Consider the following 27,650-nt stretch of genomic DNA (forward strand, 5'->3'; position numbering starts at 1 on the left):
TGTTCCTCGTATCCAATAACAACAACGAATGCTAGAAATCATTTTGCAATTAGGAACCAGACTATTTTGTCCTTCCAGTCTCGGTTTTGTAACATGGGAGAAAGTCAAGATGGCTGCACCGTTATATTGGCCTATTGTCTTAGTTTTCCGAACTAAAAATATGCAATAATTTGCTCCAGTTGAATTTAGGGAACCAGTGTACCAGTGACGTTATAAGCTTAGATGAGGTAAACATGAACTAAAGTGACAATGACATCTAAATGGAATAGCTCTACAGAATTACTTCGCGCCAAATCCATCTCATTTAGCAGTTAATGTATCATACTACAAGAATGTCACCACATCAGGCAATAACTCATTAACAAATAAGCGAATTATTATGCGCAAGAAAAAGCCTGCACGGTGTCAAGTTACGGGCATCAATCAGCCGAAGAAATTAGTCCGCCTCAAGTGGTTTTGCTCAAGATTATTGTGACATTGTTGTCTCAAATTACAAGAAGCTGTTGCCCTACCAAATCCTTGTTATGAAAAGAGCAACAACAAAAAATATTTAAGGTTAAAGTTGTGCTTGTTGTTTTCATTTTGTGAAAATTTAGGAATCTGTACCAAACAGGCTGTTTTTACTCGGCACGTTTGGTAATTGTCAAAGACCAGTATCGATTCAGTGTGCCAGAATGCAGAAAATAACAAATCTGTGAAAAATTGGGCTCAGTTGGTCATCAATGTTACAAGAGAATAATTAAAGAAGAAGAAAAAACTTGCTGCACATTTGTATGTGCTCTCAGATGCATGAGAATTCAGGCTTCATGCCGGGAGTCCTTTCTCAGATTCAAATATTTTAGTGAGAAATTTATTTCTCAGTAAAATACGTTACTTCAGGGGAAGTCGCTTCTCACAATATTTTTATCAACCTCTGTTGCTCGTTACCAATAAGTTTTTTGCTGATACTTTTGTAGTAATTAATCAAAAAATGTACTGTCCCTATAATGTCTATGGATTCCTTCCAACAATGTCCCACTACCCCCCCCCCCCCATCACCTCGTCCTGAAAGGGTACTTTTTTATTTATTTGACTGATATACCGAACACAAACGTCCACAAATTTACTTTAAACTTACACGCGGTTACGATAATGATGGTAAAAAGCTTTCCTTAAAATGTTACTTAATGAGGTGCTGTTATTTTAAGAAGTTAATACAACAGAATGGGCAATGGCCGATACCCCAAAATACTTCTAGAAGGCCACATTGCAGGAAACAGACCCAGAGGAAGACCAGGGAAACGATGGCTTGAAGATATCAAGCACTTCTGTGAAGAGGCTGACATACCATCTGTGGCAGCAGCAGGACACCTAGCAAGGAACAGAGACCTATGGAGACTCTTAGTTGGGAAGCCATCTCCGGGATCTACCTCGGGAGGACGGCTATGGTGATGAATACAACAAATCATCAAAATTACTTCGGTCTCGGTGAGACGAGAATTATATTACGTATAACGAAATTACGCGACTGGTCTGACGAAAACATTGCTTTGTGATTTTGTCTTTTTTTGTTGTTGCTCAAAAGCTTGACGACTAAATTGAAGCTGAAACTTTTACACGTATGCCCTAAATTATATTACAAACATCTCCATTTTCAGTGAGTAGGGATTCGTGTCATGGCCAACAACTTGAACTAAAAAGTACCCAAACCCTTTAAAGAAACCTGGCTCAGAGTTTTTCCCGAAGCAGGTCACTTCGATTAGGGAGCTACCATTCTCTTACGTTGACATTTACATAACCTTACATGACAATCATTTCAATCATCAATCGTACTCGTCACGAATAAACGCTCCAGGTAGAATTATTTGTGTATATAAAATGCGCGGTACACGCTCCGTTAAAGATGCACTCTTTTGACATTGGGTATGGATTATTCCCATGCTGAATATTGCATGAGATACCTTCGGGTTGTGAGCTTTCGCATCCTGAATACAAGCATGAGTTCTACTTGAAACATCTTCACAGAACCGACAGTTCCTCTTGTAACCAAGCCATGTTCTTCCTTGAACCAACTTTTCTTCTTAGACTCTAAAAACTTCAGATGAGGTTTACAGAATGTGTTAATCTCTTTCGAGTATGTGTTGGTCAATCTATACGCCTCTCTTAATATTTATGCATGAGGTTACGTCACAATGCTAACTCAAAACGAGGCGATGGGCGCAGCCACTGCAAGTATTGGGGAACGTGTGCCCATAGCCCCATTTTGGGTAAGGATTATGACGTCATGCATAAGTATTAAGAGAGGCGTATAGAATCATGTGTTTAGTCTCCTTTGAGTATTAAATGCAAAACCCACAAGCCTCACCAGAGTATACTCCCAAAATGCAAATTTGCAAATAGGCCTATAATATATTGGCATATCTCTTCAAAAAAACTGACCCAAACTGTGTCAAACTGACACAAGTTTTTGTCCAAAATTTAGAAAGAGCTCGAAAAATATGCAAAGGCAATTTTTTAAACCATGCAAATTACATTAATGACCTTTGCAGCAGACGAATTGGAACGGGTTTTGCACAACATGAGTATGCCGTTGCTATACACTCTGAAGCTAGCTTTGTGTCATTGGCTTATTTGTTCGTATAGCCTCTCTCTCTCTCTCTGAAGTGAAAGTATCGTTTTAATGCGATTTACAGCTTAATCCTAATTGAGATTAAGATTAAGCTTGATATCATAAAGGTTTCTTTATAAGATGCTTTGCGTAGGTGGATTTGGAAAATCTAAGTCATTGTACAAGATCTGTTTGTAATTAGCTTACAAGCTCCATATCTTGTGAATGGCATTATTCATTTTCAGTGGCGGGGTTAAAGGGGAGGTATACGCTTGGTAATCATGTTTCTAAAAATGAATGCCTAAGATTTTTTTTGCTTAGAAGCCTATAGTAGCTTGGGTTAGTATAAAGGATTTTGAGAGACATTTCATTTGAAGTACTGCAGTTATGGAAACAGACTGATATCACTTTTTATCCCAAAATTAAATATAAGGAGCGTTCCGGATAGTTCGGCGATACCACAAAACGCGACCATATTGAAAAGTGAAATAAGTATCCACATGTTAGTTTGATTGTACATCTACATTTTGTATGATTCAAACCCCAAAAATATTCCAAAACCAAAGGTATACCCTGCCTTTAAAGCCATTGGACACTTTCGGTAAACGGTATTGTCCAAAGCCCACACTTCGTGTACCACAACTTATATATAAAATAACAAACCTGTGCAAATTTAAGCTCATCGGTCATCGGAGTCGGGAGAAAATAAAGGGAAAACCCACCCTTGTTTCCGCACGTTTTGCCGTGTTATGACATGTGTTTAATACTATAATACGTAATTCTCGTTGTCGAGAATTGATATTGTTTTAATGTTTTCTCAAAAAGTAAAGCATTTCATGGAATAATATTTCAAGAGAAGTCTTTTACCATTACCTTCTTTAAACCCTGTAAGTTATTTGTAAATCTGTGAACTTTTATTTTTTTTTCTGTTCCGAAAGTATAATATGGCTTTAAAGGGCAAACTCCACGGTGTTGACAACTATTTTTTGAGTATTTATATCATGTCGAATATTCCGTAAAGAGGGAGTTAAAACACAAACACCATAAACAACTTTGGACTTTCTAATATTGTTAAATTTGCATCGGGGATGAAAAAAACACAGTTTCTTACCCATCTTTTTCACAGGAGTCAGGGAAAGTACTAAGTATACAGTGCTTCTGCACATATCGTGTGTTTAGGCCCCCCTATGTTTAAAGCAATAAAGTACACTAAATTAGGCTATAGGGTTAACGCACCTTGTTGAATTAATGCAGTCCCCGGATCTGAAGCACCTGCTCTGTGTTTTGTCCAAATAATTAATTAGTCCCTGCATATATTCCTAATTTCCCCCTCTCTGCTACCCAAGTGCATGCCCCAAGACTGCCCTATTGACTACATTCTCTATTCAAATATGCTAAAACAATTATAGTTGCCGATGAGGTTTCGGCGTCAAATATAGTAGCCTACCAAAAAATCCAATGGGTTAGTGTTTCACGCAGCATTCCCCTGCATCATAATTCGCCGCATATAACTTAGAATGGGGTTTCTCTTCGTTTAACTTGTTTGTGTTGTTTAATGTTTCAAACGTACTTCCGATATTTTTAACAAACATTTGTTTACAGTAGACGGGTTATAAATTCATAAACCAACAAGTGTCTAATATGCTTCCATCATTATCTTAAAGTGACTTTGCGATCCACTAGCTTTCAAAGAAACACACCGTAGTCTATACATCATTAAGTTGGTCTATTCGAGTTAAAACAAATTCACTGGGCCTATAATTTAAAAAAAATCATCGTAGTTCGTGATTGTTTGTCGAATGAGTTAATTTAATGCAACACACTAAGCTAGGAAAGACACTTTATTAATTTACGACCAAACAAGTAGCCTAAATTCATCACATTTTGTCAGTTTATTGCAACATGGATACAATGTATTTATGTTCAGTATTCCTATGGTGCCGAGGCAAGAAAGATAACATCATCTTCAAACAAGATGTTGTTCAAAGATGACGGCATCTCAGATGAAATAAACTCTCTTAATGATGATCCCACAAGCCACAGTGATTTGACACAACAATTCCAGCTCTATTGGGCTATAGCTGATCGACCCTTTCGTTTCGATGGAAGGAGGAATATTTCGAGTTATTAAAATACATTAAAGCCATTATACACTTTCGGTAAACATTATTGTCCAAGTCCCACACTTCGTGTACCAAAACTTATATATAAAATAACAAACCTGTGCAAATTTAAGCTCAATCGGTCATCGGAGTCGGGAGAAAAAAAAGGGAAAACCCAACCCGTGTTTCCGCACGTTTTGCCGTGTTATGACATGTGTTTAATACTATAATACGTAATTCTCGTTGTCGAGAATTGATATTGTTTTAATGTTTTCTCAAAAAGTAAAGCATTTCATGGAATAATATTTCGAGAGAAGTCTTTTACCATTACCTTCTTTAAACCCTGTAAGTTATTTGTAAATCTGTGAACTTTTATTTTTTTCTGTTCCGAAAGTATAATATGGCTTTAAAGGGCAAACTCCACGGTGTTGACAACTATTTTTTGAGTAATTATATCATGTCGAATATTCCGTAAAGAGGGAGTTAAAACACAAACACCATAAACAACTTTGGACTTTCTAATATTGTTAAATTTGCATCGGGGATGAAAAAAACACAGTTTCTTACCCATCTTTTTCACAGGAGTCGGGGAAAGTACTAAGTATACAGTGCTATGCACATATCGTGTGTTTAGGCCCCCCCCCCCCCCCCCTATGTTTAAAGCATTAAAGTACACTAATTTAGGCTATAGGTTTAACGCACCTTGTTGAGTTAATGCAGTCCCAGGATCTGAAGTGAAGTACCTGCTCTGTGTTTTGTCAAAATAATTAAATAGTCTCTGCATATATTCCTAATTTCCCCCTCTCTGCTACCCAAGTGCATGCCCCAAGACTGCCCTATTGACTACATTCTCTATTCAAATATGCTAAAACAATTAAAGTTGCCGATGAGGTTTCGGCGTCAAATATAGTAGCCTACCAAAAAATCCAATGGGTTAGTGTTTCACGCAGCATTCCCCTGCATCATAATTCGCCGCATATAACTTAGAATGGGGTTTCTCTTCGTTTAACTTGTTTGTGTTGTTTAATGTTTCAAACGTACTTCCGATATTTTTAACAAACATTTGTTTACAGTAGACGGGTTATAAATTCATAAACCAACAAGTGTCTAATATGCTTCCATCATTATCTTAAAGTGACTTTGCGATCCACTAGCTTTCAAAGAAACACACCGTAGTCTATACATCATTAAGTTGGTCTATTCGAGTTAAAACAAATTCACTGGGCCTATAATTTAAAAAAAATCATCGTAGTTCGTGATTGTTTGTCGAATGAGTTAATTTAATGCAACACACTAAGCTAGGAAAGACTCGTTATTAATTTACGAACAAACAAGTAGCCTTAATTCATCACAATTTGTCAGTTTATTGCAACATGGATACAATGTATTTATGTTCAGTATTCCTATAGTGCCGAGGCAAGAAAGATAACATCATCTTCAAACAAGATGTTGTCCAAATATGACGGCATCTCAGATGAAATGAACTCTCTTAATGATTATCCCGCACGCCACAGTGATTTGACACAACAAATCCAGCTCTATTGGGCTATACCTGATCGACCCTTTCGTTTCGATGGAAGGAGGAATATTTCGAGGAGTTATTAAAATACATTAAAGCCATTATACACTTTCGGTAAACAGTATTGTCCAAGTCCCACACTTGTGTATCATATAAAATAACAATCCTGTGGAAATTTATGCTTAATCGGACATCGGAGTCGGGAGAAAGTAACGGGAAAACCCACTCCAGTTTTCGCGCGTTTCGCCGTGTCATGACATGTGTTTATAACAAATCCGTAATTCTCGCTATCGAGAATTTATATTGTTTTACCGTTTTCTCAAAAAGTGAAGCATTTCATGGACTAATATTTCAAGAGGAGTCTTTCACCGTTACCTTCTGTAAACCCTGTACACTATTTGTAAATCTGTGATTTTCTTTTTTTTCTGTACCGAAAGGGTCCAATGGCTTTAAAATGTTTATCTGAGTGACATGAGCCAAACGACACTTACGGCTATGGGTGCCCCCCCCCCCCCATACCCCGCTCAAATAAAATTCCCACACATCCCCCAAGCTAGACGCTGATTTCACAATGACTTTAGAATAAGTATTACCGTCTAGTTTTTCAATAATAATTTCTTGATTGTGTATGAGAGAGATTGGCTGTTGCCAGCTTGGCGTGTATATCCCCTTGTGGGTTTTTAGCGAGTTCCCTTGATGGGAAGGACAGATCATCTAAACAAACAAACAAGATAGGCATTAAACACGTACTGAACTTTCTATTCAATTTTAATATGTTATCAACAACACGACCTCAATTAAGATTCAAGAAGACTTTGCTCGTTACAAAAAGACGATGGCTCACAAACTTTCAGAAATGTCAAGAGCACATGCCGTTGGCACCAGAGTCGGGGAGGAATGGGGCGTGGTTGCTAGGAGATACGTAAATGTTGATTGACAAACAAGAGAACACTTCCAATATTGATATACCTTTTTGTCATGGTTTACGGTGTACTTTCAGTTTCGCTCCCGTTCAAAACGTATCTGACCAAAGCGAGACTGGAAGGGATGTGGTCTGGTTCCTTAAAATAATTAACAACATCCATTGGTGTTGCGTACAGGTGATATAGTTTCAAAAAGGAGACCTGCAATGAAACCATCTCATTGTTCTAATCAAACGTCGACTACAGAAAAATAATGACTCCAGTTCTTTTAAACCCAACACTTCCATGGCGTATTAGCCGAGCAGTATAAGCGTTGGACTCAAGCTTATCAGCATAGTGTGGGTTCGGGTTCGAGTCCCTGTCTTGTCACTTCCTGTGTCCTCTTGTAAGACACTTTACCATAAATGCTTTGTCCTTCGGATGGGACATTTAGCTGTAGGTCCCGTGTTCAATGAAAATACACATGCTAGAGATATAAAAATGATATGGAGAAGGCTAGACTGGAAAATGCAAATTTTCCTATAACCTAAAGGTTCAGTCTGCCGATAAAAGTATTCCTTAAAGGTACAGACACGCAAGTTCCCAGGGGCAAAATGGATAACAAATTACAAACAATGATGTGTTAACGCAAGCCCCTGGTTAATGACTCCATTATTTGTATCTCGGGCACATTAAGAAAGATAGTGCGAAAATTGCCAGCAAAACACATTCATTTATGACTTCAATTACTTCGTTGACATTTTGGCAGCCAGTAACCCGGCATTGTATAGTCGTCTGGATTACATCTTGTGGACAGATGTTTTGTTGAGCTGAATCTTGTCACTCAAACCTCAAAACTGCATGTGATGAAATAGGTCTAGCGAAATAGGCCGCGCACACTGTTGTAATTACTGATACCTTTTTTGTACTGTTTTGTTGTGTCATGAACAGGCAGGCAACTTGGTGATGAATTAAATATGATATTGGTGCTATTGTGCACACAATTTTTGTTACAAAATACACTAAAACAACTTTGATAGAGTAACTCTTTGCAGATCTATAATATTTGACAAATTTCGCATTGTTTACTTTTTGTTACAAAGACACCAAGCAACCGATAAATATTAAGTAAATCTTTGCGGATCTTGTATTCGACAAGCTCAAGTACTTTTCGTTTATCATTGACACAACGATTGTTAATTGATTTATTTTGTTATTTATTTATTTATTTATTTTAATTCTTCGGACAAAACAAAAACTACAGAGGCCGTAGGGAATGGCAAAAGTAAAAAAAAACTGTCATCAAAAAGATGCGTCATCCCAGACCTTGCTCGTACATGATATAAAAAAAAACATGTACAACTGACATCAGTGGGTTAACATTCATAAAACGGACACGAAAACAACGTGTATCCTTGTTTGTGGCTGTACTATAGTAAAAGATAAATGAAGTCTGGAAAACAAGTGCACTATATGGAGGGCAGTGTGAAGGTTGTAGACTTGCAGTCAAATCTTCTGTTTTCATTTGGAAGTGTCTCAAAGTACATTGTTCTAAGAACAGCTTAGAGATGTTATCAAGGCAGGGGGGCGAGCAAGAGGACATCACCGAGGGTGTGGGGGAGGATAGCTGAGCAACCCCCGTCCTCATCTCCTCAAAACCAACTTCACACAGATGCAATTGTTGGACAACCAAGATGCTTTTGTGCAGATACTCATCTTAAGATTCCTGTGTAATGCTAGATAAACCAGCCCACACATAAATCGTACCATCTCAAGATTCCATATCCGATATGCCTTTATCTTAATCCACAAACTCTCTCCTTCGAAGTTGTCCCTTTATTTTTTTTACTGGAAATGTCAAGGCAAGTAGAATCTTGTTACATGGGAAAACACTGTCGTGGTCATTACTTAAAGGCAAGGTGTACCTTTGATTTTTTGGAACTTAATTAATTTAAGCCTTGAGGGAAGAGTAAGCGCTTAATGTCCGAGGATAAAAAATACTTCATTTGGAAATACGACTCGTATAATAAAATTTAGGTACTTTATTTCTTTAAAAAGGGAAAATAAAACCTGTGGCCTTTAGAACCGTTCTATTGTTTTAATTCTTTATAAAAGTTGATGTACATAATAAAACTAACATCTAAGAATTCCATTTGATCGTTATCGCATACTTTTTAGATATCGCCGAAAAACCGAAACGAATTATGTCCGCCAGGAAGTATAATCCCTTATAGGAATACATAAATCTGAGGAACTTTACTCGAATTCAAATTTGAGTGCAGAAAAACAGTTATCTTTTTACATAACCACATAACTTCGAAGTAAAATGTTTCTCAAAATTATTTAAAGGAACACGTTGCCTTGGATCGGTCGAGTTGGTCTTTGAAAAGCCTTTGTAACCGTTTTTTATAAAATGCATATGGGTAGAAAGATGTTGTAAAAGTAGAATACAATGATCCACACAAACATGCCTCGAAATTGCGTGGTTTTCCTTCTACCTCGTCGACTAAACACGTCGGCCATTTATGGGGGTCAAAATTTTGACTCCCATAAATGGCCGACCATGTTAGTTCGCACAGTAGAAGGAAAACCACGCAATTTTGAGGCAAACTTGTGTGGATCATTGTATTCTACTTTAAAAACATCTTTCCAACCATATGCATTTTATAAAAAACGGTTACAAACGCTTTTGTTTTGACCAACTCGTCCGATCCAAGGCAACGTGTTCCTTTAAACACTATCAAACGCTAATGTAGGCTTCCAACCAAGGGTTTTCGGGCAATTGGTTTTAAGGGCAATTACCAAAACGTACACCTTCCTTCTAATAACACAGAGCCCGTTCAATCACAATGAAATTGTGATTAAAGAGGGCGGGAAAAGGGAGAGAGAAAAAAATAACACCTAGGGGTGTACCGAAAACAAGTTTATCATTCGCTGCACTTCATCACACTGGATGAATCCAAATCCTTTAACAACGAGCCATGTGAAACAAAAACACGGGTAGTGCATTTGTTAAAGAAAACATAGATTTGAATTTTACTCGCATTTATTACCTTCTTCACAAAAACTTATAATTGAGTCAAATCAAAATTTAGAAACAATTAGTGCTTACACTTAATCACAAACAAACAAAATAACAGCAAAAAAAACACTGGTTTATTTTTATTACAATATTTTATTCTTGTTAAAAATACTTACATAATATTCATGTACAAATAAATACATAAAACGCTAGAATTGTATTATTTCATCTCCATTCTGAAAAGTACAATTTCTTTGTATCGAAACTGAGTTGTGCATAATTTAAATTTAATTGCAATTGTTCATTGATGATGCAATAATTATACACATTCACATGAGACTTTGGGTCGCTTAGTAGCATCAGATACAAAACGTACTAGTACTTTGTTGAAGTTCTGAGAGCACAATGGATTTACTTGGTAAATCTTGTAGTGCCAAGAACAAGTAACATCACTTTCGGTATATGGACGCAAACTCTGGAATAAACTTCCAAATCATATCAGGGACACAACATCCTTCAACAAATTCAAGACACTTCTGAAAGCCCACTTGTTTCAGGAGGCCAACCATCAATGACTTTGTGTATTTCTTCTGTGCCTCAGCGCCTGATTGGTTGATTTGATTGATTGCCAAACAGTGTCCCCAAACCATTCCTCATTGCCTGATGAAGCCTTAAAGGAACACGTTGCCTTGGATCGGTCGAGTTTGTCTTTGAAAAGCGTTTGTAACCGTTTGTTATAAAATTAATATGATTAGAAAGATATTTTAAAAGTAGAATACAATGACCCACACAAGTATCACTCGAAAAAGTGTGGTTTTCCTTTTACCTTGTCGACAAACAAGGTCGGCCATTTTTGGGAGTCAAATTTTTTGCTCCCATAAATGGCCGACCGTGTTAGTTCGCAAAGTAAAAGGAAAACCACTAAATTTCGAGGCAAATGAGTGTGGATCATTGTATTCTACTTTTAAATCACGGTTACAAACACTTTTTAAAGACCAACTCGGCCGATCCAAGGCAACGTGTTCCTTTTAGCCCAGGTTTCATCTGGTCTTCTCTACCGGGTCTTAAAATGTCTTCCCCAAGGGTTAGGTGATTGACCAGGCTTGGATCCGAACCTACACTCTAGCAAACCTAGAGGTGTAGTCCTTTACACAAGACCTTAAGCGTTGTGTTCAAAGTAAGGATTCGAACCAACACTCTAGCACTACCACAGCTGTACTCCAGTTCACTAGACCTACAATATTGTGGTCGAGGGCAGGATTCGAACCCACACTCTAGCACTACCACAGAGCTGTAGTCCAGCCTAATAGACCTACAACACTGTGTTCAAGGGTCAAGGCTAGGATTCGAACCTGGTACACCCTGAGCTGTAGTCCAGTGCACTAGACCTACAACATTGTGGTAATGGGCAGGATTTGAACCCACACTCTTGTACATCATATTCTACAGTGTGGTGAGTGTGTCCACTTGATTCACATCACTCCAGAACACTTTGTTTATTATTTTGTCATTTCCAATGAAGAAGACCTGAAATATGGTGATGGTTAACCATCCACGTAGAGCATCAAGAGTTAGGAATTGAGAAAGATTTTGGTTTCTCGGAGAAGGCCCTCTGTTTCTCTTCAACCGTCCTCATCGCTACTCCAAGCGTCTTCCGTTGCATTCACAGTTTGCCCATAAAACACCCGACCCTTCTGTCAATTATAAAGAGAAAACAAAAAAATAGATCAACATATAAAAAAAAACAATCAAACCAAAGCATAAGAGCAACTATAAATATAAATATGAATAGTAAACTTGGGGTACAACCATGAAGATGAGCGGAGTATACTGTTCGAAACGTTGAGACCAAACCGGCTCTTTTCAGAGCCACCACTCCTTCTAGGAGAGATTTTACTCATGGTTGTACCCGCAAGTTTACTATTCATATTTCTATTTTTGGTTACTCTTATTCTCCACACCATGAAAACCTTCAAACACCAATCAAACCAAAGCATGTAAAAAAAAAAAAAGACAACTTCTTACTTCTTACCTTCTGTTTTTCAGGTTTTTCTTCGCCGAGGTCAACGACCCTACCCTCATCCGGCTCCCAGAGTAGAACGTTACTATCATTTCCCCCGCTGTAAACCTCCTGAAAAAAAATCCATACAAAACGCAGAGTCAGGTTTCAAGATCGTTATGCGCTAAGAGTACCTCTTGGACCTTCTAACTCAATATGTGAAAATTACAGGTGGATTGCACATGACGTCATTGACCACCATCTTTGATGATGTGTGCACACGTGCAAGGCCATCATTGAGTGAGAGTTTTGCGCAGCACGTATGCACTTTCACAATGTTTGTAACAGCTATTATGTATAAATTCTTGCTGAGTTTAAAAGGAACCAGACTACTTCATTCCATCCAGCCTCGGTTTGGTTACACTGAGTTAAATGGAGAAAAAAAAGATGGAAGCTTCATGCTGAAGGTTCTATTGAACAAATATCAAAGTCATGCAAGGTTTGCGGCAGGACCATCTCTTTTGAGTACCAGAACCGGTGGTTAACAACTCAACATTTGGGTCTGAGTGCTCCGATTGTCTACACGCTGATCATCGTCAGGACAATCACAGCATAGTGATCGAAACATTGATTTGTCAACCACCATTTCTTTTCAGAACCAACACTATTTAAAGGAGATTTACGCATGGTGCTTCGCAAACATCACCTGATTATACTCCAACCATGCAAAGTTTAAAATCCAACTAGTACTTAAAGTCACCCGGAAGTGGTATTTTTTCAAAATAAAGCTTTTGTCACTAATATATGTGTTTTGATGAGTGGAATGTGAATAAACAGTTAACTAAGGTTTTAAAAAATCAGTTCTTATGTTATTTACAAATTTAAGAGTAGACCCCGACCGGAGAGGGTGCTGTTCGTGACGTCAATCGAGGCAGACTTCTTTTTTTCCCGGCAATGCCGACCAGGTGTATTGCTGCTGAATGCAGAAAAACACTTTTTGAAATGTACCAAATCACGACTTGGACGTACATGTACTTTGCACGTGTGTTTACTAAACGCATTGCAGGCAAAGTCTGCCTCGATTGACATCACAAAAGGGGTAGGCGGAGTCAGCCCCCCAAACAACTTTATATATTTTTTAAACATATAAATCGTGACAAACAATTACTAAAAAAATTGTTTTATTGTTCGTAAGCATATACTCTTATGTTTGAAAGAAAAAAAATTATATTTCCAGGTGACTTTAAATATCAAAGTAAACCTTTAAACATTGAATGTGAACAATGACCATGCAAAGGGAACGAGTAGACCAATAAGCCTTTTTGAGATATGGTGGGTAAATCTGTCTGTATACACCCAAACCGAACAGTGCACTCATATAGTGGCCATAATACCTCGAAACGATTTTTAAAAGAAAAAAAGGGAGCAATAGACTTGACATGCTTGATAGTAACAAGTTTTTTTTTATCTGGCTGTACCTGGAACAGTGGATGAAATGCACAGCAATTCACATTGCTGTAATGACCTTTGAGGTCGTAGACTAGCTCCCCATTCTGGAGGTCAAATACAGCGAGGTCCATTGTATTGGGTACGAAGGCTGCATCGGGTACGGACCCTGTAGACACGGCTAGCTTGACGTTCTTTCTAGAATCATTGGTTACTTTACCAAAGTTCACCTGTCACAGAGTTTGAATTCAAAAAATGGATCAATTGTTACTGAGTGACTGGCCACAAAATTAGGTTAAGCAGCTTACAAAATAAAAAATTTAAAATTTACAAAATTTATAATTATTTTGGAAAATTTTAACAGCAAAAATCAACAATCAGAAATTTACAAATAAAACAAAAACTATCAACAAAAAGGTTTTAATGAGAATTAATAAGAGAATCAATGTGTGGTGAAGAGGTTTTCAACGAGGCCTGGTTCTTGTTAATTTTACCAAGACGAAGTCGAGGTAAATTATCAAGAACCAGGCCTCGGCGGGTTTAAACCACTAGTTGAAAACCGATTCAACACACTTTGATTCCCATTCATAAATACCCTTTTGGTAAAAAAATGAAAATAAATGCAGAAATTACAATTTTTCAATGATTTCTTTCAACACCCCTCCAGCTATGAAATGGTAAGGACCTCCGCAGCCCTCGGGTAAACAACTCCTTATAAGGGAATGCTGTGGGTGTCGCGCGTATCGCATGATGTGACACAACTGACCCGCCCATTGCTCTCGACCAATAGGAATGAAGAAACTGTCTTATAATCACAGAGGAAAAGAAAAAACATGCAAGAAAAAAGGAGGAAAAGATGATATTCCTATAGTTTTGTACACAGAAAGTGATGAAAAAAGGAAGGAAAATCAAAACCCCAAAAGAGGAAATCAGCTCAAATGCCTGATAATAGTTCTCTGCACAGTTATGCCACCATACATAACCCATGCCGTCGACTGGTTTTTAATGGTTGCTCAACTCAAAAATATTAAAACAAGAAGGTTTGATTGCCATGGGCAGGAAAACCTGAACACTTTCAACAGCCCATGTAAATACTCTCTGCATTGCACGACTCCCATAATTGGCGCTAAAAAATCTAATTGCGTTTGCTCTAAGCATTTACTGTCTCGCTAGGGTCCGTCTGTAAAGCATACATACCTAGGCACTTGATACTCAGTCAGGGAATATTTGCTTTTAATAAAGAGGCCTCCATTCACTGGGCACCCACTTTAGTTAATGCTGAACGCAGGTGGTTAAATATGAGCATCCAAATTAATTAGAGGAAAAAGAATCCTGAAGCACTTTGTTAAGGTCAGTCTATAGATAATAATAATAGTGGCTTCTTATATAGCGCACATATCGGTCACTCAGTGACGCTCAAGGCGCTTTAACATACAGTATTTACCTGCAAGGTATGTGGGACTACGTATGAGACCTGCTCATTTTACATAGCTTCATGTAATGGTTTACAAGGTGCTGTGGTGCAATGTGCTGCCAATCAAACCAGTATGGATTGCAAATGATGTAATTGACCACCATCTTTGATGAATAGACCGCACATGACGTCATTTCAGTAGGGCGCCCTCACCTAGAGGTCAAAAGGAGGTTGTTGATTGGTCAATACTGTACGCCGCGCGTACAAATCCGTGCGTCTCGATTGTTTCGTCACCGTTTTTCCTCTAAGATGGCGGCTGGATAACGTCAATGCAAACATGGCAAAAGGTCTATTGTGCACACTTACAAGGCTATCATTGGCTGAGAGTTGTGTGCAGCGCGTACATGTGTGGACTCTCCATTGTTTATCATCAAATATGGCGGTATGTGCAATCAATCTATTGAATACAGGTGTATATATACATGTACAATGTATATGCCTGGAATGAAGTATACTGATTAATTGAAATCTGAGATCGTAATGGGGAATAGTTTTTTAATCAATACTGGATTAGGGTGAGATAATGGTCGGAGAGTCTTCATTTGATACTTTTGGTCTTAAGTAAAAAGCCTTGAGAGACGGGAATGATCAACTAATGTCCTAGATAAACAAAAATTACTTCCTTTAAAGTAGTCACAGTACGACTGTAATAGATTTTTTTGGTAGGTACTGTATTTCTTTTTAAAGGGGAAGTATACCCTGGGTTTTTTTCTGTTCGATTGTTGTTTAAAGCCATTGGACACTTTCTGAACAGAACAAAAACAAAAAGTTCACAGATTTACAAATAACTTACGGGGTTTACAGAAGGTAATGGTGAAAGACTTCTCTTGAAATATTATTCCATGAAATGCTTTACTCTTTGAGAAAACATTGAAACAATAATCAATTTTTAAAATAGCGAGAATAACAGATTTATTTTAAACACATGTCATGACACGGCGAAACGTGCAGAAACAAGGGTGGGTTTTCCCGTTATTTTCTCCCGACTCCCATGACTGATTGAGCCTAAATTTGTACAGGTTCGTTATTTTATATATAAGTTGTGATACACAAAGTGTGGGCCTTTGGACAATACTGTTTACCAATGTTGTGCGAGTGCTTTAAATCCTATATAAATAAGGAAATATAATTGGAGTGAAACAATCCACAAGACCACAGGTTTTTTAGCTCAATGTTTGCTGGACCAGAATTATTTGTACAAGACCAGAATCCAAATGAGAAAAAAAACCTCCTGACACAGTTTAACATGGATTTTATTTCTCATTTGGCACTAAAGGGTAACGTACATGTGCATATACTTACTATCATACTTTATTACTCGATAGAAATGAGGGCTCAAAGTCAACATTTGAACGTAATTTTTTTATATTTTTTTTCCAAGATATGACACACAGTGAGTTTTTTTTATTCAACTGAAAAATGCAAGACCGCCGGACTTGTCCAATTTTGAGTTTACAGTGCCGACACTCAAACTACTGACCTCAGTCAGTAGTATGTACGGCAATCATTTACTCATCAATTACAACCATGACAGGTGATTGGCATGTAATGGCCAGACAGTAATCAGGTTTTTAAATATTTGGAAAGATTTTGAATTGCTTACTATAGGCACAGAGGAAAACAGACAGTTTCTAGGAAAGAATTGATTCAGAGATCTACATGTACTTGGCATATTGTGGTGATACGGACATGCATGAATATTAAAACTTCGGCGACCCAGGAGCGAAAGACTTGGCAGATACAGGGCTTAAATTTGACACTGGACCGCAGGCCATTGATTTTAGCATCGGGCCACAAAACTCTTGACCAAACAAGTCCCGCTGTCTTAAGTGTTTTTGTTAAAATTATGTAATTTTGTTGATAATTGAAGAATACTAAACATAATAATACCAACAAAATAATAAGTTGATCTTCCCATTTCAATTTTGGTCTTGGTCCAGTAAATGTTTTGAGCTGAAAACCCAGCAGTCTTGAGGATTTTCCCCCCAAATCAAACCCTCGGATGTATGTATAATCATTCTGTATATTGGTTATCTTCACCGCAATGGAGAGGGATCAAGACAAGTATTTTTGAAAGTAAGCTTTGAGAGGCTTCCGTTGAGGTTACGGTAATAGCTCCCAGACGCCGGTACGCATTTAATGAGCATTGCTAGTGGCAGGGCGCATCGTGCTATAGCATTTATCATTATGCAGTAATCGTTTAGAATGCAAAAGGCCTTTTTTTAAAGCCATTGGACACTTTCGGTACAGAAAAAACACAAAAAAGTTCACAGATTTAGAAATAATTTACAGGGTTTACAGAAGGTAATGGTAAAACACTTCTCTTGAAATATTAGTCCATGAAATGCTTTACTTTTTGATAAAACGGTAAAACAATATAAATTCTCGTTAGCGCGAATTACGGATTTATTTAAACACATGTCATGACACGGCAAAACGCGCAGAAACAAGAGTGGGTTTTCCCGTTTTTTTTCCCGACTCCGATGACCGATTGAGCCTAAATTTTCATAGGTTTGTTGTTTTATATATAAGTTGTGATACACGAAGTGTGGGACTTGGACAAAACTGTTTACCGAAAGTGTATAATGGCTTTAAAGGGAAGACAAGTCATCACAATTGGAAGAAAGCGTTGAGCAGGGTTAACTTTGTTCAATTACCTTTGTTAGGGCTCGCTCGCTCACTTCCATATTAATCTGCCTCAAGCTGGCATTACATGCTGCTCATACTGTATTTTCTCGGTTCAACATACAACCAACACTGGGGCAACCATTTTATTTCACAATATAAGAACTTATTTGCTGTACTATACCATTAAAATTAATCACAATTTTTTGTTCTATAAAAACTCACTTGGTAAGAAGCACTGAAGCTGTTGATTATGTATCAAGAAATGTGGCTTTAAAAAGATGGGATCATTAACATTTAAATCTGAGAAACATCTCTTGCTTGAAAAGTTTCTCAAAATTGTGTATTCAAACTGCAGATTATTCTTCTTACAACTCAATACATGTACGTTGACATAGGATTAAAACAATTTTAGAAACCGTTCTAGAAACAAGACTGTATACTTTGCCTTTAAAGGCAGTGGACACTATTGGTAATTACTAAAAATAATTATTATCATAAAACCTTTCTTAATTACGAGCAATGGTATGGTATAAAACACTGTGAGAAACAGCTCCCTCTGAAGTGCCATAGTTTTCGAAAAAGAAGTTATTTTCCATGAATTTGATTTCGAGACCTCAAGTTAAGAACTTGAGGTCTCGAAATCAACCATATAAACACACACAACTTCGTGTGACAAGGGTGTTTTTTCTTTCATTATTATCTCGCAAGTTCGATGACCGATTGAGCTCAAGTTTTCACAGGTTTGTTATTTTATGCATATGTTGAGATACACCAACTGTAAAAGCTCGAGTCTTTGACAATTGCCAATAGTGTCCACTGTCTTTAACAATAACCTGAGTTACTGGTAGAGTAGACACACCTACGTCTCCTCTTATAAACTCCTGATATAAAGATCAAACCTATAGTACACTGAGAGGACAAATCACAGATACACAGGACAAGCAGATGTACCTGTATTTGTCCAAACACATCAACTGCAATAGAGGAAGTACACTGTATTTTTAACAACAAAAAGACATAATTACCAATGTATTCTTTCCGCTTGCAATATCCCACAATCTAAGACGATCATCCGTGCCGTAGCTCAAGAGTCGTAGACCATCCTCAGTGAAACAAAGACCATTGACGTGTCCATTATGAGCTGTACACACTGAAATAGAAATTTTGTTAGTAACACCAATATTCATATTGATGTGTTTTGTGTTGTCATTTTGCTTTTGAGAAAGTAAAGTAAGTTGTTAACTGTTAAATGGATGGATCTGGTGTTGGTTACACCAGTATACCTGTGTAGAGTTGTCATTTAGCCTTTGAGAGAGACTTGCCGTCGATTTCACAAAACTCTTCCTAACTTAAGACTAATCTTAGGACTTAGGACGAGTCCCAACACTGCACTGTAGCATGCAGACCGTAAGATTAATCCTAAGTTAAGCTTAATCCGTAAGATTAATCCTCCAGATAAGACGAGTCCTAACTCTTTGTGAAATCGACCCCTGGTTTCAAAGGCAGAGTCTTTCTGAAAGGCTAAATGACAACACAACATAACATCAGCAGCTAAGTTGAAATACACGAACAGAGAGGCAAAAAGCACAAAGAAAAAGAATGGGAGACAAAGGGTTGAACGGGAGTTGGAGGGAAGGGGCTGGCTTGACCATAAGAAGTTGAAACCCAAATTTTAGTTGAACACATTTTAATACTTGCAAGGCCTGTTATCTTTTTAAACCTTTCTCTTTTGAGGAATCCCAATAAAATTATAAATTTTTAAAATGCTCTTGAAAATCTGCTCTTTCATTTGGTGCTAAAAATTGCCAAATAAAAGAGAGTCGATTGGAGGTCATGACACACAAAGCATGAAGTCCAGTATTTTGTATTTGTTAAATATAGATAAAGACACAGGAATGATTTCTTACATGCAGTTGATGAGTGTCCAACAGCCTCTCCGTTATGTTGATCCAAAGCCATTAAACATCCTTTGGCTTTTCGAATGTCCCACAGCATCAACTTGTTGTCCTGACTGAAAAAAGGGCATAATAATTGATTTGTTAGCCTTCTAAAAGACTCTGCTAGAGTCGAAACATCAGGCCATTAACTATTTTTTGCCTTTTAGTTGGTTAAGCAGTTTGCAACAGCTAACTCTATTTTCTCAATAATTTACGATAATACTGTATTCAGGCATAACACAACACAGTATACATAATACAAATTTTAGAACAATAGATAAATATAAATTCAAATTAATATAAATACCGCCCCCAGTAGGCCTATACATCATAAATTGTAAACAAATGACAACACTTTTGAGAAGGAATCACAGAAAAACTAGGCCACCAAAAAAACCTGTGGTCCACAGAGTACAATTCAAGCCCTGTCTGCATATGATTAATTGGTAGGTTTGCCTGGCCTATTGACCCAGTGCACACACGTACAGTAACACGCAGCGACTGTGCCACGCTCACCATTTTGGCGGTCAATAGGTTTACATGTAAGTGTAAATGTCGCCTTGCCTAAAATGCGCACTTCACTGAATAACGCAGAGTGACAATGACCACCAAAATGGTGCAACCTAGATTATTCTGATAATGACGTGAATGGGAGACTTTGGGACACTAGGTGGCAGCGGTAAATTTCCATTGTTTACGTAGTTCTGAGCGTGCGCACATGACCGAGAACAACGGATTTTACCTGGTAAGTCTGCTGCCACCAAGCGTCCCAAAAGTCTCCCATTAGGTTAATAAACATTGGGTTAATTAAAGTTCTGCTTCAATAAAAATTTATGTAAAAGTCACAGGTTGAAGAGTGATTGAAGCACATGACACATAATAGTAGGAAAAGTGATACAGAATAACATTTCCTATGCTCAATCAAAATGATAATAACAATAATAATGAGCAGGATATATACACAGCCCAACATCAAACCAGCACTTTACAATATTAAAAAGAGTCAAAAAAATTGGTACTAACCCAACAATACAGCAAACAATTTACAAGGATAAAATACAATTTACAAAAAAAGACAAATAGGGCATCAAAAATATATTTAAAAAGCACAGGAAGCTCAACCATCAATCTAAAAAAAAAACAAAGGTGTTCAAAAGAGCGGCATACATGTATTGTGTCAATAATAAAAAGTCACAGAAATGTAGTAAAAATTCATTGAAGGAAATATTTACAGAAGATCATTGTTAAAAAGATACGTCTTCAGGCTACGCTTGAACACATTGAATGCGGAGACAGTCCTGATATCTAAAGGCAGTTTGTTCCAAATGAACAGAGAGCTGCCAATGCAATGGTGCGATGTCTATAGAACTTTCATAGACTAAGACCATATCCGTAATGGAGACTACAGCTACGGCTATGGCTGCGCCCGTTGCTAAGGATGTTCTATACTTCAATGCATAATGACGCAGTGATCAAGCTGTAGCCGTAGCTGCCAATTCAATCATGGGCTCGCTAAGATTTCTATTGCAATACTAAAAACAAAGTAAGAAAAAAGCAAAATGGAAATAGAAAAAAATGGCGAGACAAATTTGAATGCTGCTGACATTAACTCACCTCCCAGATGCTAAAAGAAACTCTTGCTTAGGAGACCATTTCAAACACATGACTGATGCCCTATGACCTTTCAGAATATGCGTCGCCGACCCCGACTTGAGGTCACACAGTGAGATATGTGAACTTTGTGAAGCCACTACAATAAAACAAAAAAAACATGCCATATATGAAAAACGGTATGGAAATACACTTTCAAACCTTCAGTTTCAGTTGAAAATTAATAAACGACTTAAAACATAATCTTCACTTGAGTTTTAAAGGCAGTGGACACTATTGGTAATTACTCAAAATAATTATTAGCATAAAATCTTACTTGGTAAGGAGTAATGGGGAAAGGTTGGTAGTATAAAACATTGTGAGAAACGGCTCCCTCTGAATTGGAGTAGTTTTCGAGAAAGAAGTAATTTTCCACGAATTTGATTTCGAGACCTCAGATTTAGAATTTGAAGTCTTGAAATCAAGCATCGGAAAGCACACAACTTCGTGTGACAAGGGTGTGTTTTCTTTCATTATTATCTTGCAACTTCGACAACCGATTGAGTTCAAATTTTCACAGGTTTGTTATTTTATGCATATGTTGAGATACACCAAGTGAGAAGACTGGTCTTTGACAATTACCAACAGTGTCTTTAAACTGAACTTTAATGAAATGAAAAAATATACAAAAAAACATACAAACATTTTTGAAAGGATACCTTTTTGGTTTTACCCTTTCACCTGTGCGTTAGCATTTAATAAAAGTTTAACTGCCTCTAACGACCGTTCCAGCTCGGTGTCATAGTGGTAAGACACTGCTCTAGCAATACAAAGGTTGTTGGTTCAAATCCCACCCGAGTGATTGCCTGTAGATTTTGTTCACAGAACTTGAGAAAGTACTAAGTATACACATTGGTGTAAGGGTAGAAACAAATCATTTTCTTTATCCCTGATGCAAAAGTTAACATCAATTCATAAATACCCCAGACAGTTTCTCTACTCCTATTGGTGGAGAGCGTGTCACGTGGGTGTGCATAAACCTTTTGTTAATGCACACTGGAGCTTGTTATAAACACTGAGCTAGCTTCCGCGTGCCGGGCGTGCAAGATTATCTTGCGGAATGCGCAAATCATAACTATCAGCGCGTAATCTAAGCGCGCGCGCGTACACACAACCCATGCGCCTCGAACAGATTCTTCACAAAGTTTGGGAAAAAAACATTTCAAACTTCGAATTTGCAATTGTTAAAGTGTCTATAACTGTATTTGTTTACGTTTTTTAACAAAAGGGCATTTATGAATGGGAATAAAAGAGTAGCGACTCAAAACCTTGCAGGGTCCTTGCCGTACGATAAAGGCCCTCATCACATGGCTGCCGACCCTGCTGGCTTTAAACGTACATTGAAGAACTCGTCGCTACCCTTTTATTCCCTTATTAAACGTTCATAGCAAGCAATTTGAAGCCACAACACCTGCTTTGTCCGAGCTCAGAATTTTGTTTGGCCACCCGACCCACCCAACCTAAATTGGAGTTTTAATTATTGACAAACTATTTATTATCTGTAGAACAAAGTAATGCCTCAAATAAAGCAGATCACTTAGACCAAAGCTCTCCCATTTCAGGAGTTTGTGATGGCTATTTCCTGGAAACTGAAAAACAAGAAGCATGATACAGGTCCCTGGAAAAAAAGTATGAATATTTTAATGAGGACAAGGGCTGACTTACAAGTACACATAATTTGTGCTTTTACCGACGGTTCAAATGATTAAAGGCAGTGGACACTATTGGTAATCACTCAAAATAATTATTGGCATAAAACCTATCTTGGTGACGAGTAATGGGGAGAGGTTAATGGTATAAAACATTGTGAGAAACGGCTCCCTCTGAAGTGCCATAGTTTTCGAGAAAGAAGTGGTTTTCCACAAATTTGATTTCGAGACCTCAGATTTAGAACTTGAGGTCTCAAAATCAACCATCTAAACGCACACAAAATTTTGTGTGACAAGGGTTATTTTTCTTTTATTATTATCTCGCAACTTCGATGACCGATTGAGCTCAAATTTTCACAGGTTTATTATTTTATGCATATATTGAGTTACACCAACTGTGAAGGCTAGTCTTTGACAATTACCAATAGTGTCCACTGTCTTTAAGGGGAAAATAACCAAAAGTCAGACTACATGTACATGTAAGGTAGGAAGAATATCATGCCTGTTGAAAAAGAAATGTCTGCCAGCTCCCCATCAGGCATGTAGGTTGGTTATCGGAGTAAGGTTGTCTGATTATAATGAACAGACATGATAGACGATCATGATAGACGAAGGGGCTGCAGAACAATTTTTTCAATTTGTTTACCTTAAAACTTGTGGGTTTTGCTCTGTTATTTTTTATTGTCAATTGGCAGTTTTTTATTTTTTGGAAAAAATATATATCTCAAAAACAAAAGTTTTTAACAGTGGCTATAGATGATGTGACCTCTGACATCACTCGAAAACCATAACACGATTCGCGCGCATGCCGCCGGGCAAAACCCTTTGTGTTTTGGCAGCCAACCAGAAAGTACACGCAATTTTACCATGACTACGCGTCTTTTTGCCCAGCACAACATGACGTGTACAGTGTTTTGTCAACAGAGGGCGGTTTGAATGTAAACATAGGTCACATCAACTATACTGAATGGCCTTAAACCAAAAGGCCACTTTGAATTATCATTCTGTATTATAATCAATCAATGTCGCCACTTGTGGGACTCAACCTTCTCAGTGTACATTGTATCTTTCAAAGAGGACAAACAACTACATGCGGAAAAACATAACTGGAATAAAGACATTTATCAACATATATGCAGCTCAATGGGAGACTTTTGGATGCTAGGTGGCAGCAGACTTACCAATAAATTTCCATTGATTACGTAGTTCTGAGCGTGCGCACATGACAGAGAACAATGGATTTTACCTGGTAAGTCTGCTGCCACCAAGCGTTCCAAAGTCTCCCATTCCAGACACATTTTTAAGCAGAATATAATCTTCCATTTAAACTTTCACAAACTGGTCTGTAGAGGGCAGTACTTACCACCAATAAGGCAGTGCTTGGTAGCTATAGGTGACATATTATGGCAATATATTGGTTTATCCATTGTGAATGTCTCTGCTGGTATGAGGGCGTTGGTATCCCACACTTTGAGCAGACAGTCAGTGGAGCTGCTGGTAAAGATGCCAGTATCATGTGGGTACCATTGAACCGTCTCCACACTTCGCTTGTGGACATATTTATTGGATCTGTAAATCAAAAATGTATTTTTTACTACATTGATTAAGCCATCATAACTGAAACGTTTTCGACGAAAATTGACATGGTGTTGATCAGATGGGCCAAGATTTGTAGACCAGCTTGACTGCATGTAAAAAAAGAAAACACTCTTCAAGTTTCGTGTCTACAAAATAAATTCCTTTACATACAATGTCGCATGTTGTTTGTGCAGTTTATGAGTTGTACAGTACGTAACATTGAAACAACTGACAATACTTTTTTAAAGATCAGCGTTTCTCTCTGGCTGATGAACAATAGGAAGCAACTATAGAAAAGCATCTTGCTCAAGGACACAAATGTCATGACTGGGATTCGAACACACATTCCGATGATTTAACCACCAGAACTTGAATTCGATGCTCTATTCCACTCGACCATGACACCCTATGAGATAGAGCTGACACTGTGTTGGTAACCTTTATCACAGTTTTGTATTTTAAAAAAAGTTTTACTTTTATGTTGTTCTGTCTGTGCCAGCAGTTGGGGTAATCCTACCTTCCTACAGTGCAAACAGCTTTACTGGTGACTTCTTTCGATGCTGGTATTGATTCAATATCAAAGATAGCTAAAACGCCCATAGATCCTCCAGATAAAAGACTGCAGTGGAAGAAAAAACAGAAATGAGTCAAAAAGGAATATTATAAAATAAATAGCAGTTTCAAACTGTAAAACACCCAACTCTACCTGGCTGTGGTGTATGCCAAAAAATAGTTGGTTGCTTGACGTTTCGACCCTACTGAGTCTTTCAATCATGAAGGCTTTGAGAAGGACTCTGCTAGGACAGACCAAAGCGTCAGGCCACTCTAACTATTTTTTCAAAAACAAAAGCTACACGTGTGTGTGTCTGACCTTCACCTTTTTAATTGCTTACAAATGTTGTTTACTTCAATAAGTTTTGATGAATGTTGGACCTTTGTTCATTTGTATCATGTTTGGAATATTAAGTCCTCTCAATCAACTGGAGTGGTAGTAGAACTTTATTGATACATTGGATAACTTTCCATATCCTGCCTGCACCTTTTCACTCATTTTCACTGAGGTAAATTAGATAATTACTAAATAATTTCATACTGAACGAAAAAGTGGTGGCGTGACACAGAAGCTATTCAGATAAACTTGGACCTTTCTATCAAATCAATATTTTTGACAAAGAAATAGTGAAGGTTGGATAAATTGGATAACTTTCCGTATTATATGGCGCCACCACTTTTTCACTCATTTTTACAAAAAGGGATATCTCATTCTCATTGAGGTAAATTATATACTTTATTATTTGATAATGATATGGAATGAAAAAGTGGTGGCACCATACAGAAACTTTTCCTAATATAACACTTACTTACAATTACATTACAATTTACAATTCTTTTAGTTTAATTTGACTAACATTTTATTTTTAATAAAAACAAATATTAATTTTATTGTCATGAAAGACTCATATTTACGTTTTTAATTTAAGTTTTAATTAATTCAATCAAATTGGAAACAAATCAAATGACTCACTATTTTCCCTCAGTAGGGTCGATGTCCAGAGTGTTAACTCCACTTTGATGAATTCTCTGCACATCTCTGCCTTTACTCAGTTCTAAACAAAAAGTTCTCCTCGTCACTTCAGCACGGACCAGAGACTCGGGTTTTTGTCTCCCGTTCCGAAGGCCCTCAAGAAAATTCAACATGACTGGTGGACAGTGGTGGTTTCCGTCACTGCAGAATGTCCATAATGCTGTCTATCTTTCGATGAAGTCAACCCCTTTTTGTTTCACATGATTTTATTTTTGAGTTTGAGTGTGTAGCGCTTTAATCAACAACCACCTACCGCAGTTTCATAAATTTGTGCAAGAAAAAGTGTCAACAAGGGGGGCGCCATATTGTGACCTTTTCACCTAAATAAAGTTTAAACCACTAATTTTTATTATTTTATTAAATATTAAGGCAAATTATTTATAATTGTAAATCATTGTTACATAAGTCATATTTATTTTAGTAATTTTTATGTAATAATTAATTTTATTTGAACTCATTCTTAAAATAATTAAAATAATGTTTTTGAAAGAGTGACAAAATGTGACCTCATTCCTCAAGGTCAGCCGACTAGTAACGGTTTCAAAAACCTGTTTTGCACAATTGGTGCAAGATATGTGAACAGGGGTCGATTTCACAAAGAGTTAGGACTGGTCCTAACTTAGGACTAATCCTAGGAGATATACAAATTGCATGGATAGTCCTAAGTTAGGACGAGTAACTGGTCCTAATTCGAGATAAGACTAGTCCCAACTCTTTGTGAAATCCACCCCAGATTTCCTACGGTACATGTACGAGTAGGATTCTACTCTACTCTACTCACTACATAACTGGTACTCTTCACGTCGCTGTGTTAAGCCAATGCAAAAATAACTGAGTACCAGCATACACCATACCATACATAATGTACACTAGCGGGATGCCGCGCTTCACGCGGCACCCCGCTAGATGATGAAAATCCTTTACACAAATATAATGTGGGTGAGGGTGTTATCGCCTCTCTCAATATTTATGTATGGCGTCATAATTTTAACCCAAAATGAAGCTTTTTTGCACGTCCGCCACTACTTGCAGTGGGTGCGCCCACCTCGTTTTGGGTTAGGCGACGTACCTTATGCGTACTTCTAGAAACTATAAGGCTCCCCCGTGAGCTTTATTGGGGTTTAATATTTTGGGCCTCCTTAACGCTACACGTTTTTCAAATCAGCTTTGATAGGTGAAACTGACAGTTAGCCAACAATAACTAAAGTTTCTTTTGTACTACAATACCAAAACTTTCCCCACACACTCAATATACATTCATATGCTTGCATTTCCTTTTTAAAGACATCGTGAAAAAAATGACATTTTCACGTCCCACGATACATAGCGTTGCTACAGCACTATAAGTAAAGCGAGTTTTCTGTGTGCCACAAGTCTAATTTATCTACTGTTTTGGGGGTTTTTTTTTCAGGGGGGGGGGGGCGGTAAGAGCGTAGGCCTCTTTTTAGTTTATTCTCATCTGAATTGGTCTTGTAAACTTTCTGGTCAATAGGCTGTAGTTACGGGAGCACTTAACGTGAACGTCAAAAAAGTGTTTTGTTTATTGTCACTTTGGGCCTATTGCATCTCGCG

At 37.6% G+C, this 27,650-nt stretch overlaps 1 protein-coding gene across 1 annotated transcript; it reads right to left on the bottom strand.

The window, feature by feature from the left end:
- Positions 1-10,289: 10,289 nt before the first annotated feature.
- On the bottom strand, positions 10,290-26,376 carry LOC139946315 (DNA excision repair protein ERCC-8-like). The gene is made up of 9 exons (XM_071943941.1): positions 26,019-26,376; positions 25,011-25,112; positions 24,279-24,484; positions 21,231-21,366; positions 19,587-19,690; positions 18,705-18,829; positions 13,610-13,807; positions 12,165-12,263; positions 10,290-11,826 (listed from the first exon to the last, which is right to left on the bottom strand). The coding sequence occupies exons 1-9, from the start codon at positions 26,189-26,191 to the stop codon at positions 11,755-11,757; spliced, it is 1,215 nt and encodes a 404-aa protein (XP_071800042.1). The 5' UTR covers positions 26,192-26,376; the 3' UTR covers positions 10,290-11,754.
- Positions 26,377-27,650: the final 1,274 nt, after the last annotated feature.

Source organism: Asterias amurensis, chromosome 13, assembly GCF_032118995.1.
Source record: "Asterias amurensis chromosome 13, ASM3211899v1".
In the NCBI taxonomy this organism is placed as follows: domain Eukaryota; kingdom Metazoa; phylum Echinodermata; class Asteroidea; order Forcipulatida; family Asteriidae; genus Asterias; species Asterias amurensis.